Raw genomic sequence first — 15,979 nt, forward strand, 5'->3', positions numbered from 1 at the left:
AAATTGTCGACAGGAAAATAAATAACAAATGTTGGCCTTAATGTCCTGTGATCAATGTATTTAATGAGGCTACAACATTGTGGTGAGAAGAGATGGGTGTATTAGGCTACAACATAGTGGTGAGAAGAGATGGTGTATTAGGCTACAACATCGTGGTGAGAAGAGATGGGTGTATTATGCTACAACATTGTGGTGAGAAGAGATGGGTGTATTAGGCTACAACATTGTGGTGAGAAGAGATGAGAAGAGATGGTGTATTAGGCTACAACATTGTGGTGAGTATTAGGCTACAACATTGTGGTGAGAAGAGATGGGTGTATTAGGCTACAACATTGTGGTGAGAAGAGATGGGTGTATTAGGCTACAACATTGTGGTGAGAAGAGATGGTGTATTAGGCTACAACATTGTGGTGAGAAGAGATGGTGTATTAGGCTACAACATTGCGGTGAGAAGAGATGGTGTATTAGGCTACAACATTGTGGTGAGAAGAGATGGGTGTATTAGGCTACAACATTGTGGTGAGAAGAGATGGGTGTATTAGGCTACAACATTGTGGTGAGAAGAGATGGTGTATTAGGCTACAACATTGTGGTGAGAAGAGATGGGTGTATTAGGCTACAACATTGTGGTGAGAAGAGATGGGTGTATTAGGCTACAAAAGTTAGGAATATAAACGGTTGCATTTATTCTTATATTGTATGTGCTCCAAAGGTTTACAGTTCATTTTTGCATGTTGGCATTACCATAGGAAACAGGCCACCTTTAATTTGCAAAAGAATGAACTCTACTACAGTCTACTTTACCCAAAAGAGAATGAACCCTACTACAGTCTACTTCACCCAAAAGAGAATGAACCCTACTACAGTCTACTTCACCCAAAAGAGAATGAACCCTACTACAGTCTACTTCACCCAAAAGAGAATGAACCCTACTACAGTCTAGCACATCTGATTTATTCTGGTCATCCTGGGATAATGAAATGAACGAATCATGAATATCTATAGCCAGAGGTAATCTAACCAAGTTCTCCTTTTGTGAGAAATGTTTTTATTTATTTATTATAGAACCAAATTATTATCAAAGAGAACGTAAGATGCAATATGTTTTGCAATGTATTTTCTCAACTCCACTAAATATAATTTCCTCAATCAATATAATGAAGTGACGCCGTATTGAAACATATATAGGATTCACACTAAACTCAATAATAGTAAATAAACCATGACCAAGAACATACAATTAAAAGACCGTTTGAAAATGTATACCACATGTTATTATTCTTAAGAACTTGATAAGAGGCACTTTATTTTCCTTGATTCTCAAGAGTTTAATCTTTAGCCTAATAGATGCATGTTCACTCCAATCAAACTTGTGAGAAACCAAAGTAAACTTCAATTAAATATATATACAATAAATAGACTGTTTAACATTTAAACATATTTATGAAGTTATTTATACCCAGTTCAGGGGAGAACAATGCCTCTCCTTTAAAATGTCCATGCAAGTCCTTTTCTGCATTGCAGTTGAGCATCTCTGTGTAATACAGTCCACACATCTTGTGTGTCTATAGAGAGCAATGCTGAAATACATCAATACTGAAATAAGGAAAGCTGTGTCTACTTCCATACTGTAGCCTGTGCTTTCTCCCTGTGCACGGAAAAGCAGCAATTGACAGTTGAATTATAACTTCTCTCATTCCTCTCAGTCTTATTCCATATACTACAATGTCACCCCAGTAGCTCCATGCGTTTAGACAGAGCATTGAATGAACTGCATACTGGTAATATATTGTCTATCAGTGTCAGACATGTGTGGGGCTTTCTGAGTAAGGGTCTGTCTTGGCCATGTGGAGCACCACGGCAGGGGCTTTGTAATGACAGTGTGTGCTGCAGCTCACGCTGCCACAGGGCTTCCTGCTAGTCCTGTCTGATGCCAGCTTCCTGCTGCACAGGCCCTGCCAGGTCTGCAGGGTCTTGGAGCTCCACACCCACACACCACTGGTGATGCCCACCACCAAAGACATGAAGATCTTCAGCATGAACACCGCCACAGTGGGCACCGACGCATCCAGGGAGCAGTCCTCGTTCCGGCGCCCGGGGAATGACACGCACTTGCCCTCTAGCCCCCTGAACTTCCAGTAGTCCATGTTGAGCCTCTCGTAGAAGTAGCAGATGATGACGCAGGTGGCGGGCACCGTGTACAGGATGGAGTAGATGCCGATCTTCACCATCAGCTTCTCCAGCTTCTCCGTGTTGGTGCCTTCGGTTTTCATCACCTTGCGGATGTGGAAGAGCGCCACAAAGCCGGTGAGGACGAAGGACGTGCCAATGACCAGGTAACAGGACAGAGGGATGAGCACAAAGCCAGTGAGCGCTCCAGAGTCCATGCTGCCCACGTAGCACAGACCCGTCAGCTCATCCCCTGCTACCTTCCTCATGGTGAGGATGATGATGGTCTTCAGAGCCGGGATGCCCCACGCGGCCATGTGGAAGTAGTTGCTGTGGGACTCAATGGCCTCGTGGCCCCACTTCTTACCAGCGGCCAGGAACCAGGTGAGGGTAAGTATGACCCACCAGATGGACGAGGCCATACCGAAGTAGTAGAGGATGAGGAAGACGATGGTGCAGCCTGTGGACTCCAGCCCCTCCTGGATGATGTAGAGCTCGCCATTCTCCCGGTCGCAGGCGATGTTCTCGGCCCCGGCCACCGAGCGGATGATGAAGGCCACAGAGTAGATGTTGTAGCACATGGAGAGGAAGATGATGGGCCGTTCAGGGTACTGGAAGCGGTGGGGGTCCAGGAGGAAGGTGAGAACGGTGAAGGACGTGGAGACGAAACAGAGCGTTGACCACACCGTCATCCAGATGAAGGCAAAGTCCTTGTCCCTTCTGGACCAGAACACGTCCACTGCCGAGGAGCAGCGGGGAGCACACGACTGGCTCTTCTCCACGTACTGGAACTTCTCTGGGTTCTCGCAGGACCCCAGACTGCCCGTGGAGCGCCCGTTACCGCTACCCGGTTGCCTTGGCCGAGGGGGAACAGGAAGCATGCCCTCTCCCTTCTTGATCTCTGTCTTGGTGTCGTTCTCTGGAGCCTCCATGCACAGCGCGTTGGGGTCATTCCTGGTCGGGAGCTTGGAGCAATCCAGCGAGTCAGGCCATGCGTAGTGGAACTTCTCCATAATGGGTGAGCACTTCTGCCTGGCCTGCTCACACATGGGCCTGCAGGCTGGGATGGAGGTAGACACTTTATCAGTGCACATGGGGGTGTAGAGAGAGCAGAGGAAGAAACGAAGGTGCACATCACAGCCATACTCCACTAGAGGTGCAAACTCATTCAGCTTGATGGCAGCCTCCTTTTGGTTGTCATGGTCCATAAAATTGGGCATTCTGGTCATGTTGTAGCCAATGCCCTGGCACATGGGGATTACTATGGGTTCGCATTTGGCTGGTCTGCCGCGTTCCAGGTCGTAGGTTCCTAGCTCCACACTGTAGCCAGCAACCACCAACTGACACCAGAGAGAAATCAGTATCTTCAAAGGAGACCCCTCCATGCTTCTTTTCAGTCATATGTTTAGTGTAAGAACAAGTTGTATTTGTTCAGACCGAAAATGTAAATTCATGCGGATATGTCCATATTATTTTACCATTGTAAGCATAGCCCCCAAAACAAGCGTTGTAAATCCGTTGTTACAAATGCATTTCCTGCTGCTATACAACGCAAATGCAGGTCAAATTTATAAAAAATGAATTCCAGTTGGTACACATTAGTCTGTTATATTAAAAAAAAGCTTCCACGGTATTAAATGTTTAAATGTCCTTAGAAGGTAAGACTCCGAGCCAATTCGAGCACCGCAGAGTTCAATCTTGAAAATTAAGTTTGCAATGAAATGAGAAAATAACGCTGGTGAGCTCAAATAACGTTCATTACAGAACGTGTTAATCCTGGACTTCTTAGTTTTGAATAAAACATGTTTAAAACTAAATCCGTGCAGCTGTTTGCAGCAGTACGTACATTTCACTCTACGTCAGACAACCGCTCTCCATCCATCGTTTGAGAACACTGAACTTTCTCTTCTATTTGCGGCTCTTACCCGATGCGAGGGTGGGCACTTCCATGACGCGACGCTTCCATCTCGCACCGCCCACCACCGACCTGAGAAGCGTCTTTAAGCGCACGCACGACTATATTAATTCCACATTTATTTATTTGGACATTTGAAAGTGGTGAGTAAGGTTTGGATAAACTTGAATCTTATCATTTAACCGAGTGATCATGACAATAGGCTATGGCCCATTCTGTCCAAATAGTTTATAAGGCATCTTATGATAGGCTACACATCTGCTTCTGCAATGGTTTAAGTGAGTAGTGAAACGGTCCCTATTTATCATACAGTATCACAATGATGTATGTTATGTTACCTGGCCAGTGTTTGTGCCTAGGAAAAATACTATTGTTACCATCTAGTGGCTGAATGGTAGGCTACAATTGCCCCCTTGACATCTCAAAGAAATGTTTGATCTTTTCATTCACTATGTGATATAACTGACTCTACTCATGCACAAAATCCCATTGATGAGGCTGTCTTAGGAAAGGCCAAAGAGAGACTAGGAAATATCAAAGAGACAGTATGATCTAACAGTTTATAATATGACAGTGACACACAGCATAATAAATCATGGTCTTGGTAATTATATCAGACATGTTCAGAAACTGCACATTAGGCCCATGAACTAGGTGCACCTCCGACACATGATGCTAAATCTGTTTGAGCTTTCAAGGGTAAATTAAAGATTTCTATAAAATGCATAAAATATTGAAATAGGCAGCTTCACCAACACTTGAGTTTATGAAAATGTTTCCTGAAATTAGTCACAGATAACTGAAAGAGATCTCCCCAAGGAGTCATGTCAGATGGGAATTCATGTATTTTCATTGTTGGCCAATTGCAGCAGTGCTTATTCTGAATCAGAGGCAATGTCCAAGCCTGGATTGGCTTTGAACTCCTCTTAATTGAGAGAAAGTGACTTTAACTATTTGCTCATTGCTACAACACTGTATACAGCAATAATATGTCATTTGAAATGTCTCTATTGCTTTGGAACTTTTTGTGAGTGTAATGTTTACTGTAATTTTTTTTGTTTATTTCACCTTTGTTTATTATCTATTTCAACATACAGCTCACCAACCAAGAATTCACAAAATGGGACAAACAGCAAATTGAGACTCTGCATGCAGAATTCTGAAAAAATATCCTCTGTGTACAATGTAAATCAGCAAATAATGCATGCAGAGCAGAATTAGGCCAATACCTGCTAATTATCAAAATCCATATAATGGACGTTAAATTCTACAACCACCTAAAAGGAAGCAATTACCAAACCTGCCTTAACAAAGCCATTACATACAGACAAATAAACCTGGAGAAGACCCTCCTAAGCAAGCTGGTTCTGGGGTTCTGTTCACAAACACAAACAGACCCCACAGTACCACAGGAAAGCAACACAATTAGGCCCAACCAAATCATAAGAAAACAAAAAGATAATTACTTGATAATTACTTGATACAAACAGAGCAAACTAGAATGCTATTTGGCCCCAAACAGAGAGTACACAGTGGCAGAATACTCGACCACTGTGACTGACCCAAAGTTAAGAAAATCTTTGACTATGTACAGACTCAGTGAGTATAGTCTTGCTATTGAGGAGGGCCACCGAAGGCAGACCCGGCTCTCAAGAGAAGACAGGCTATGTGCACATTGCCCACAAAATGAGGTGGAAACTGAGCTGTGCTTCCTAACCTCCTGCCAAATGTATGACCATATTAGAGACACATATTTCCCTCAGATTACACAGACCCACAAATAATTTGAAAACAACTCCAATTTTGATAAACTCCCATATATATTGGATGAAATACCATAGTGTGCCATCATAGCAGCAATATTTGTGACCTGTTGCCACAAGAAAGGGGCAACCAGTGAAGAACAAACACCATTGTAAATACAACCTATATTTATGTTGATTTATTTTCCATTTTGTACTTTAACTATTTGCACATCATTGCAACAATGTATATAGACATACAGTTTTTCTCAATTGCTAAAACACTAAAACCCATTTGGCTGAACAAAGTCCTCAGTTGCCTGGACTCATTTAGCTAATTATGCAGTCTGTTGTCAATACCATTTCACATGGTAAAACACAGTTTGCAGATCTCACTTAGACTTTTCAGCAAAACTCTAAACACATTCTCAAAACACATTCTGCACTCTAATGCACATGTCATCCATACTGGTAAACACAAGTGGCAACAATCAAATACAAATAGAGAACATATGTCATTGATTGAACACAACCACTCAAAATTGATTTAACCTGTTTCAAATGATGCGACACAACCAATATAAGCCAGTTCAGAGAGCAAACAGGTTGTTGAAGGTGGGAAGGAGAAAGTCTGAGAATGGATACTGTAGTACAGCGCATTGTAGGCTGCATACTGTACAATGGACAAATTGTATGGCCCTGAACATTGTGCTTTCCATTTATTACAGTTTTTCTCAGTCGCTTTGGTGTAGTTTTAACATCATCCCTAACATGTGCAAAATAATAAGTGCATTTCTCATAACAATTTGTACAAACTGCAATATAAAATAGATATGTTTCTAAAGCTAGTCAGTCACTAAAAATCCTTAGTACGTCTCTCAAAAGTAAATATTCATGCCAATGATCATGTCAGTGTCATCAGAATGATAAGTCATTGAGTCATTGTTCACGAACAAGGTCGTCAAAATGTTTAGGCATGTTGTCAATGTAACTGTGTACTTTGACAGTATTACCTGATGTAAACTTAGCCTACAGTTTGGATGACAGTTACTGTATTGAAAATGCACAAGGCTGCACTTCTATGGCATATATCAATTTCAACAGTACTATTTACATATTACTGTATGTGGGTTATTGATTGAAAGAGACTGGACAACCCAAGGGGCACAAAGGATACACAAATAAATTAAAAAGAAACACAGGAAACCACCCCTAAGGCACAACTTTGCCCGCAGCACTACACATCCAGACGTTCCTGTCTGTCGGCCCACATATTCTCATCCACATCACACCGGATATTTTCCCTTCCAATGCAACGTGGAAAGAATCTTTTGGAATGCCTTATCCATCCTCTGCAGGCGTCTACTGTAATGTCCTCACATGCTGCATCCATTGCAGCCAGCAGGGTCATCTGTGTGCGTGGCTGACGATCGTACACCTTCCACCTCCATGCTGAAAAGAACTCCTCAATTGGGTTAAGGAATGGTGAATAAGGTGGGAGGAATTCTATGAGCATCCTCGGGTGGGTCACAAACCATTGCTTCATGATGTTTGATCGATGGAAACTCACATTATCACAAATGACCACATACTTTGGCAAATCCTCTCTAAACAGACCCCTCTCATTATCAGGGATGAGAGCCCTGTAGAGAGTCTCTAAAAAGTTGAGTAGATGCTGGGTGTTGTATGGCCAAAAAAAGGGGGATATGGGTTAGGACACCATGCTCCGAAATACCAACACACATGGTGATATTTCCTCCCCGTTGGCCTGGCAAATCTACAGTAGCTCTGTGACCGATGATATTCCGACCCCGCCTTCTGCATTTGGTCAGGTTGAAGCCAGCCTCATCCAAGTATACAAAGTTGTGAGAGGGTTCACTTGATTCCAACTCCATTATACGCTATATCCCAGAACACACAGTTGAATTTGTTTAGGTAAGGAAGAGTGACATAAAATGTACATATATTGCATGTTCCTTCCACAGCAATGGAAATGTGTGCAGTTTATGCTTACTGTACTACGTATCACTATAACACGTTGCTGTAAAGTAGTTACATAGATATATGTTTCACCTGTACATACTGGTACAGTAGCTCCTTAACTCTGTCCTCATTCCTTTGGAATGGTACACGGTACAGCTGTTTCATACTCATATGGTTTCTATGCAGCACCCTGTCGATGGTTGAGATGCTAAACGTATGGATGTTTTCAAAGACATCGTTGTCTTCTATAATGGTCCTTTGTATTTCCCTGAGTCTCATGGCATTGTTTGCTCGGACCATGGTGCAAATAGCCTCCTCCTGTTGAGGTGTGAAAAGGCGTCCTCTGCCACCGGTTTGAGGTAATCTTGCAGCCCTATGTGGGAAAAAATGCAGTGATGCATCACACAATTTCACATAGACAAAAACTATGCGAACACACATTTTACTGTAAAACATACAGGTGGGGGCATGTAAGGTGCAGTATGTATCTGTATAGAGTATATTTCTGTATGCTGTGAAATACAAGTGGACTACTGTAATATGAAGCATTGTAGGAAGTATACAATATACTGCTTATATACAGTAACAGTGTACTATACATTGGTGGACATACCTGTTCTCTCTTCGAAACGTTTGAACTATTGAGGACACGTTTGATCTGCCAATATTCGGCTGCACCCTTCGACCCGCCTCAGCCATTGTAAGGCCATGATTGACAACACGGTCTACAATAGTGGCCCTTATGTCATCAGATATGCGCCTATGTCCTCTTCTGCCTCTTCCTCTGTTTTGCCTTCCACATTGCATCCTTGCTCCTCTTCTTCCTCCTCTTGGCTGTTGACCCTGTTCGTTTCCTGGTCCATCCATTATTGGAAAATTGCAACTCTGTGTTGTGGTCTGTCTATATATGCTTGCCAATTGATTCTTCATGAGATGCGCCTTTGAGCAATTTAGACAACTGGTTGATTGTTGGTTGAACTAACACTTTACATTCCTTCATGAGTGAGGGTCAATTTCACCTGCACGATTCATCAATTCACATTTTTGTACAAAAGGTCTAATAGAAATGTGTAAAACTATGCTTGACAGTTTATGACAAATAGTTCAACAATTTTGCATGTAATGACTTATGCAAGGAACTAATGCCGAGATGTTTTGAGGGGTAAGACTATTCAACAGAGAACCATCTACTATATTTTGATCAACATGACATAAGCAATTGATAATGTGGAAAAAAGCTGACACTTGTACATTATCAATTGCAATTTGTAAGAAATTGCAATAAGAAATTGCTTTACAGTTTTTTTGGATTGCTTACACACTAAAATTAAAAGTAGTACTATTAGCAAAACCTTACACTCAAGAAGCAAAACATCAGCCCATATTTGCACAACTATAAGCACATTGTCAACCTCACACTTGTTGCAAAACTCTACACACAGTGATTTGCAAAACACTAAACACACTTAGCATACATTACACACAAAAATCTATAATGAAGTCACGTCCTTGCAATACCAAAGCACTGACTGTCAAATTACCACACCGTCCAACCAATTGGTTCAACACAGTCATCAGGTGTGCAAACACTCGTTTGCTTAATTGTAGACACACCAATCAGGTGTATGAGCACTATAAAAGCAGCAGGTGAGTTCATCGGTCTTCAAGCACAATGGAAAGAGTCAGAGAAAGAGAAAGAGGAGGAGGAGGAGGAGGAGGAGGAGGATGATGAGGAAGATGAAGAGGAGGAGGAGGAGGAAGAAGAAGAAGAAGAGGAAGAGGAAGAGGAAGAGGAAGAAGACGGGGAGGAAGAGGAAGACAAGAAGGTGCTCAAACAGGACCGACTCTGACAAATGAGATCCACGCAACACTGGTTGACCACGTTGTCAACCATGGCCTGACGCTGAGGGAGGCTGGACTGCGAGTACAGCCAAATCTAAGCCGATATACAGTGGCAAGTGTGATGAGAACATTTAGACTGGAAAATAGGTATTGTAAAAATATCATCATATCAAAAACATCTGCACGGTTTCAGTAACTGCTTACAGTACTGTATTCTATGCACTATCAGCACTTCTGTTACCTTTTCCTGTGAAATTACTGTACTATTGTATACTGTTTTTCTTCTACATAGGATTGAGGGTCAGGAACGACAAGGGGGAAGGCCTCCTAATGTCACAGAACTGCAAGAGAGGGAGATAGTAAACATGGTTTTGGCCAACAATGCTATAACACTCAATCAGCTCCAAGCTAACATTGTCAATAACCACGCCATTTTCAACGATATCCATCAGGTCTCAACATCAACACTGGCACGCATCCGGAAAAAAAAACATATTCAAATGAAGCAAATTTATCGAGTGCCTTTCGAGCGCAATTCCGAAAGGGTGAAATGACTGGGGCATGATTATGCAGAGGTATGTACTCACTTTACAGTTTTTTTTGATTGCTTAAGCACGATTTTCAAAACAGGGCCCGTGTTTTCAAAACACTACACACAATTAGCACAACCACACACCCAATTAGCAAAACACTACAGATCCTTTGCAAAATTAAACACTCTTGTAAAAACTATACACTTCTTTTTAAAAACCACACTTTGTTACCATATGAAACACACACGTTTCACATGACTATATTACTATACATTACTATACTATGCACGAGTTACACTCTGCTGTGATAAACCTAAAACACTTTTAGCACTTCTACTTCCCTATGATTAGAGTAGGCTACTATCAACAAAGTACAAATATAATGTATACTAGATCAACACTGAACTACACAATTTTGCCTGACACTGTTTTTCAGAGAGTTTTACGAATGGATGGAGAGGAGATCCAGCATGAGTTCATTTACGTAGATGAGGCTGGGTTCAACCTGACGAGAACACGAAGGAGGGGAAGAAGCATCATTGGCCACAGGGCTATAGTCAATGTCCCAGGGCAACGTGGGGGTAATATAACACTCTGTGCAGCCATTACACAGAATGGTGTCCTCCACCGCCATGCCCATATGGGCCCTTACAACACAGCGCTCATACTTACATTCTTGGACCAATTGCACAACAGCAGCAAATCAAATCGATCATATGCAATACATTGTTGTCTGGAACAATGTGTCTTTCCACCACTCTGTTCTGGTTCAGAACTGGTTTCAGCAACATCCACATTTCACCGTCCTATATCTTCCACCATACTCTCCATTCCTCAACCCTATAGAAGAGTTTTTCTCGGCATGGCGGTGGAAGGTATATGATCTCCGTCTCCAGGCTGAGGTAACCCTCATCCAAGCCATGGAGGAGGCCTGTGACCAGATGGAGGTAGCAGCAATGCAATAATGGATTCGTCATTCAAGAACATTCTTTCCAAGGTGTCTTGCTAATGACAACATTGCCTGCGATGTTGATGAAATTCTCTGGCCAGATCCAGCTAGGCGAAGAGACAATGTGTAGTTGTTTTTTAACTTTTAAAAAAAAAACTTACAATACGTAAAGTGACGTTTGGTTACAGTATTACATTATATTTGTACTTTGTTGATAGTAGCCTACTCTAATCATAGGGAAGTAGAAGTGCTAAAAGTGTTTTAGGTTTATCACAGCAGAGTGTAACTCGTGCAAACAGAGTATAGTAATGTGAAACGTGTGTGTTTCATATGGTAACAAAGTGTGGTTTTTAAAAAGAAGTGTATAGTTTTTACAAGAGTGTTTAATTTAGCAAAGGATCTGTAGTGTTTTGCTAATTGGGTGTGTGGTTGTGCTAATTGTGTGTAGTGTTTTGAAAACACGGGCCCTGCTTTGAAAATTGTGCTTAAGCAATAAAAAAAAAACTGTAATGATGTGCACAAGTGACTAGATGATTTGGAATTTGTACAAGTAGTATCAAGAATTGCACTTTTGATCTAAGAAATGCACCAAAGCGACTGAGAAACTGTAACAGTACTGACTGCTCAATAGATTTTGACTGGTTGCAAGTTCATAGAATTACAGTATCACAGAGACAAAGGACAAGTTTGTGAGATGCAGGGTACCGTACTGTAAATAGGGGTACAAGGAGGAGGAAGAACAAAAAACGAAATTGCAAAGAGCAAAGCAGAGTAGTAATTTCTGATCAATTTTGAGCTACTATGATAGAACATGTTTTCGTTCATCAAAAGACAATGACGGAAAAATATGTTGTTTTTTTTAGATTAAAAATGTACTTCTCTCTGAGAATTGTATGTTTTGAACAATGTGTTTTCTATTTTTCAGTGTCTTTACTGACTGCTTGAGAGTGTATATCATTTTGATCACTTTGTTTATGATTTGAGAGCAGTGTTTCATTTTGAACACAGGTAAAACTGTTTTGAGGCGAATGTTTCATTTTGCAAGAGGAGTCGGAGGTTATGTAAATAGTGCTTGAAGATGAAGTTTTGTGTTTAGTGTTTTCAGGAAATGGAGCAAGGTTTCAGAAATTGTGTTTTAGCAATTGAGAAAAACTGTAATATGACATTTGAAATGTCCTTATTATTTTTGGAACTTTTGTAAATGTAATGTTTACTGTTAATTTTCTATTGTTTATTTCACTTTTGTTTTATCTATTTCACTTGCTTTGGCAATGTCAATACATGTTTTCCATGCCAATAAAGCCCCTTAGATTGAAAATAAATTGGAGAGAGAGGGAGAGAAAGAGAGAGGGAGAGGGGGGAGAGAGAGAGAGAGGGAGAGAGAGAGAGAGAGAAAGGGAGAAAGAGAGAGGGAGAGAGAGAGAGAAAGAGATAGAGAGAAAGCTTTGACTATTTATCTTTCGTTTCTGACAAATGGTGGTGAATAATAAAACCACTTAACCCGTAGTGTTATAATGTGGTGATGCATGAGATTTGGCAGTTGGTAAAATATGCTGTCACCTTGCCACATCAATTTCAAATTGGGGCTTGATACTCATCTAGCCAGAGAGGAAGTGCATTCCAGACACAGAGATGTTATCTTGCTCGACATCAGCATGATGCTTTTGGTAAATCTAGTATGATACTTCACAGTTCTTTCATGTCGTTGAAAGAGCTAGCGTATGCTTAGCTTCTAAAAGGCCCAGGTTTCAAAGCCATGAGGCAAAGTGAGAGGGCCTAAGAGTCAAAAAGGCTTAACGAAAATATGCTTATCTAGATTTAGCTTCTCAAGGTGTAACAGTTGTGAGTCCATTTGAAAGGTCAATGGAACCCATTACAAAGGCACAATGACTGGAATGACCTATCAGGAAGGAATACATGAGAGAGGTGGCTAACCCGAGAATTGACTTCCCACTTCTTGGAAGAAAGTACAAATGTTGAGGTTAATTCTAATCCCTCATACTCTCTCCCTCACACACCACACACACACACACACACACACACACACACACACACACACACACACACACACACACACACACACACACACACACACACACACACACACACACACACACACACACACACACACACACACACACACACACACACACACACACACACTCCCCCTTCTCCAACACTGCAATATAACACAGCTTGCCATTGCCAGGTTTTTGTACAGTATGTCTTTATAATGACCAGCCTTCAAACAAACCCGCCATCTTGTGTTACATCCAGTAATCAGACGATCCAACGTGTGGGCCTTGTAATTATTACTCCTCTTACTTATTGGTTATCATATATCAGACACCAAGCCATAAACACGCAGTGGAGAACAATGGGAGAGCTTGCCACAGCTTGGGTTGACATTACTCTCCCAGAGACGCTGGCTGTCTGTGGTCGTTATGGGTGTAACAAGAGACACCTCTCACTTAAAGTACTACATCTGGTCGGCCATACTGCTTTTGACGGGGAGCATAATGGCATATTGTCGGAGGTCGGATGATGCAATTAACTCTTTGTTCATTCAGTCCCAATCCTCTACTGCTCTGATACCCTGGCCGTAGCTAAGTCTCACCGTATAGAATGAGGGGCCATCCCTTGTCGGTGAGGGTGGGCTAGAGTGCTCACTGAATGTTTGTGCACAGTTAGTTTCAGAACCATTTCAGTAGCAGGAAATATGTTGCCTAATTTACTGCAGTGGGTGAGTGCACAAGGTATGCACTAGTGCACTACTGCACTATTAATATTCTGAACTCTCATGAATTACAGTATTGGACTATTATTGTCCTGCTATTCTGTAACTGGTTCAGAGAATTGAAAGGAACAAATTCTTTCATCATCACAACCCATCTGTGTTCTCCATCTCTCAGTGATGTGGAAAGATAATGTTCTTTACAGCTCTGATGGTGGCAGGTAGACAAAATAAGTGAATGGCTGCCTATTCCTTGTCCTCTCCACTCCTCTCTCTCTGTCAGAGGGGAGGGAACGCAGGCACTTAACGAGGTAGGCAAAACCCAGCACTTTTCCAAATCAAGGGACCCAGGCAGCACAGACAGGCTCCTCAGACGTATGGTAAGAATGTGAGGTGCCAAGCAAAGCAAATATTTTTGAAGGACTTCAAAAATAAACGGGGCTCTCAGTTCTATAAGAAGGATTCATTAAAAAGGTCCCAAACAATAGCATCCAACCAAACTATGTCAAGAAACGTGCGATATCATTTACTGTAGAGAAAACTAAAGGAGATTTAATATAATCTCTCTAAAAACAGGGATTCTAATCCACAACCCCTGACTCTCATCTATCCTTTTAACCATGTCCAAAGTGAAAGGAAGAGAGAGAGAATGTGTGTGTGTTTTGTGTGTGTGTGTGTGTTTGCAGAGTTACGCAATTCCTGTCCAGATGTGTGTCCGTGCATTCATTCATTTGTGTGTGTGTGTGCATGTGTGTGTGTAGTCTGTGACAGATATAGGTAATAAAGAGAGTTAGGAAAGGGAAGCCTGATGTTGACCTTTTCCTTTTGTTTTTGAAAGATGAACTTTCTGGCCATACACACGTGTACTCTCTCTGGTCCTGGGGGAGCAATGCAATGGAAAGCAATATTACTGTGTGGTCGCAGGCCTAATGTAAGGGGAAGGATTTTTTTTGAGGGATTGGATGGTTATAAGGCGGTAAAGTGGGGTCAGAAATGCTTTGGAAGAGTGGAAAGATAACTCTTCGAAGGGAGACATACAAATGATATCAGGTAGTTTGTTGTTGACACTCGCAAACTTGGATTATTCACATTTCTGTGGACGGGTAACAGAAGAACAATGCCTGTTTGCCAAGGTCAAAATAACTGGAGAATATGTTATATCCTGCTTCCCCGGAATATGATTTCTCAGCAGGCATTCTCCGTTACAGTGAATGTCAGGCTTGGTTAGATTTCACTTTGGGTCAGTGTGAAGGAGTAAACTACTACAGTGTTAAGGCTGAGGTGGAAGGACTACATTTGGACCAAGGTCTACATGTAGCCAAGAAGGTCAGGTGTAGCTATTAAAGTAATAAGCAATATTCCTAAATCAATGTAAAACTAGCATTTGCCATCCCTCTTCACAAAATCTGTCATGTGCTGCTTGAAAACCCCCAGACATAGTAAAAACAATACATCTGAAATGAGCTTCTAGTTTCTAATATCTCCTCTGAAATACCTTTCTCTCCTTTGTGTTTTAGAATGAACTTGAGTTTTATAGAAAAGGAGTAAAACATACAATGAGTGTACAAAACATTAGGAACACTTTCCTCATATTGAGTTGCACCCCATTTTGCCCTCAGAACAGCCTCAATTCGATGGGGCATGGACTCTGCAAGGTGTCGAAAGCATTCCACAGGGACGCTGGCCATGTTGACTCCAATGCTTCCCACAGGGCAGCAGGTAGCCTGGCGGGTAGCAGCGTTGGCTCAGTAACCCCGAGCTGACAAGGTAAAAACCCTGAGCAAGTCAGTTAACCCACTGTTCCCCTGAGCAAGTTAGTTAACCCACTGTTCCTCTGAGCAAGTCAGTTAACCCACTGTTCCCCGGGCGCCGATGACGTGGATGTCCATTAAGGCAGCAGCCCCCCGCATCTCTCTGATTCAGAGGGGTTGGGTTAAATGCGGAAGACACATTTCAGTTGAATGCATTCAGTTGTACAACTGACTTGGTATCCCCTTTCCCTTTCCCAGTTGTGTCAAGTTGGCTGGATGTCCTTTGGGTGGTGGATCATTCTTGATACACTGGGAAACCAGCAGCATTGCAGTTCTTGACACACTCAAGCAGGTGCACCTG

The 15,979-nt window shown here is 41.9% G+C and overlaps 1 protein-coding gene across 1 annotated transcript; it reads right to left on the bottom strand.

Moving 5' to 3' along the window:
• Nucleotides 1-1,131: 1,131 nt before the first annotated feature.
• Nucleotides 1,132-4,040, bottom strand: LOC135546273 (frizzled-9-like). The gene has a single exon (XM_064974565.1). It carries the CDS (start codon nucleotides 3,552-3,554, stop codon nucleotides 1,803-1,805), a length of 1,752 nt encoding a protein of 583 aa, XP_064830637.1. The 5' UTR covers nucleotides 3,555-4,040; the 3' UTR covers nucleotides 1,132-1,802.
• Between the last annotated feature and the right edge of the window lie 11,939 nt (nucleotides 4,041-15,979).

Source organism: Oncorhynchus masou, chromosome 9, assembly GCF_036934945.1.
Source record: "Oncorhynchus masou masou isolate Uvic2021 chromosome 9, UVic_Omas_1.1, whole genome shotgun sequence".
In the NCBI taxonomy this organism is placed as follows: domain Eukaryota; kingdom Metazoa; phylum Chordata; class Actinopteri; order Salmoniformes; family Salmonidae; genus Oncorhynchus; species Oncorhynchus masou.

What these genes read in the sequence shown, in the direction of transcription:
- LOC135546273 (XM_064974565.1), bottom strand. Translation starts at nt 3,554, where the DNA reads ATGGAGGGGTCTCCTTTGAAGATACTGATTTCTCTCTGGTGTCAGTTG.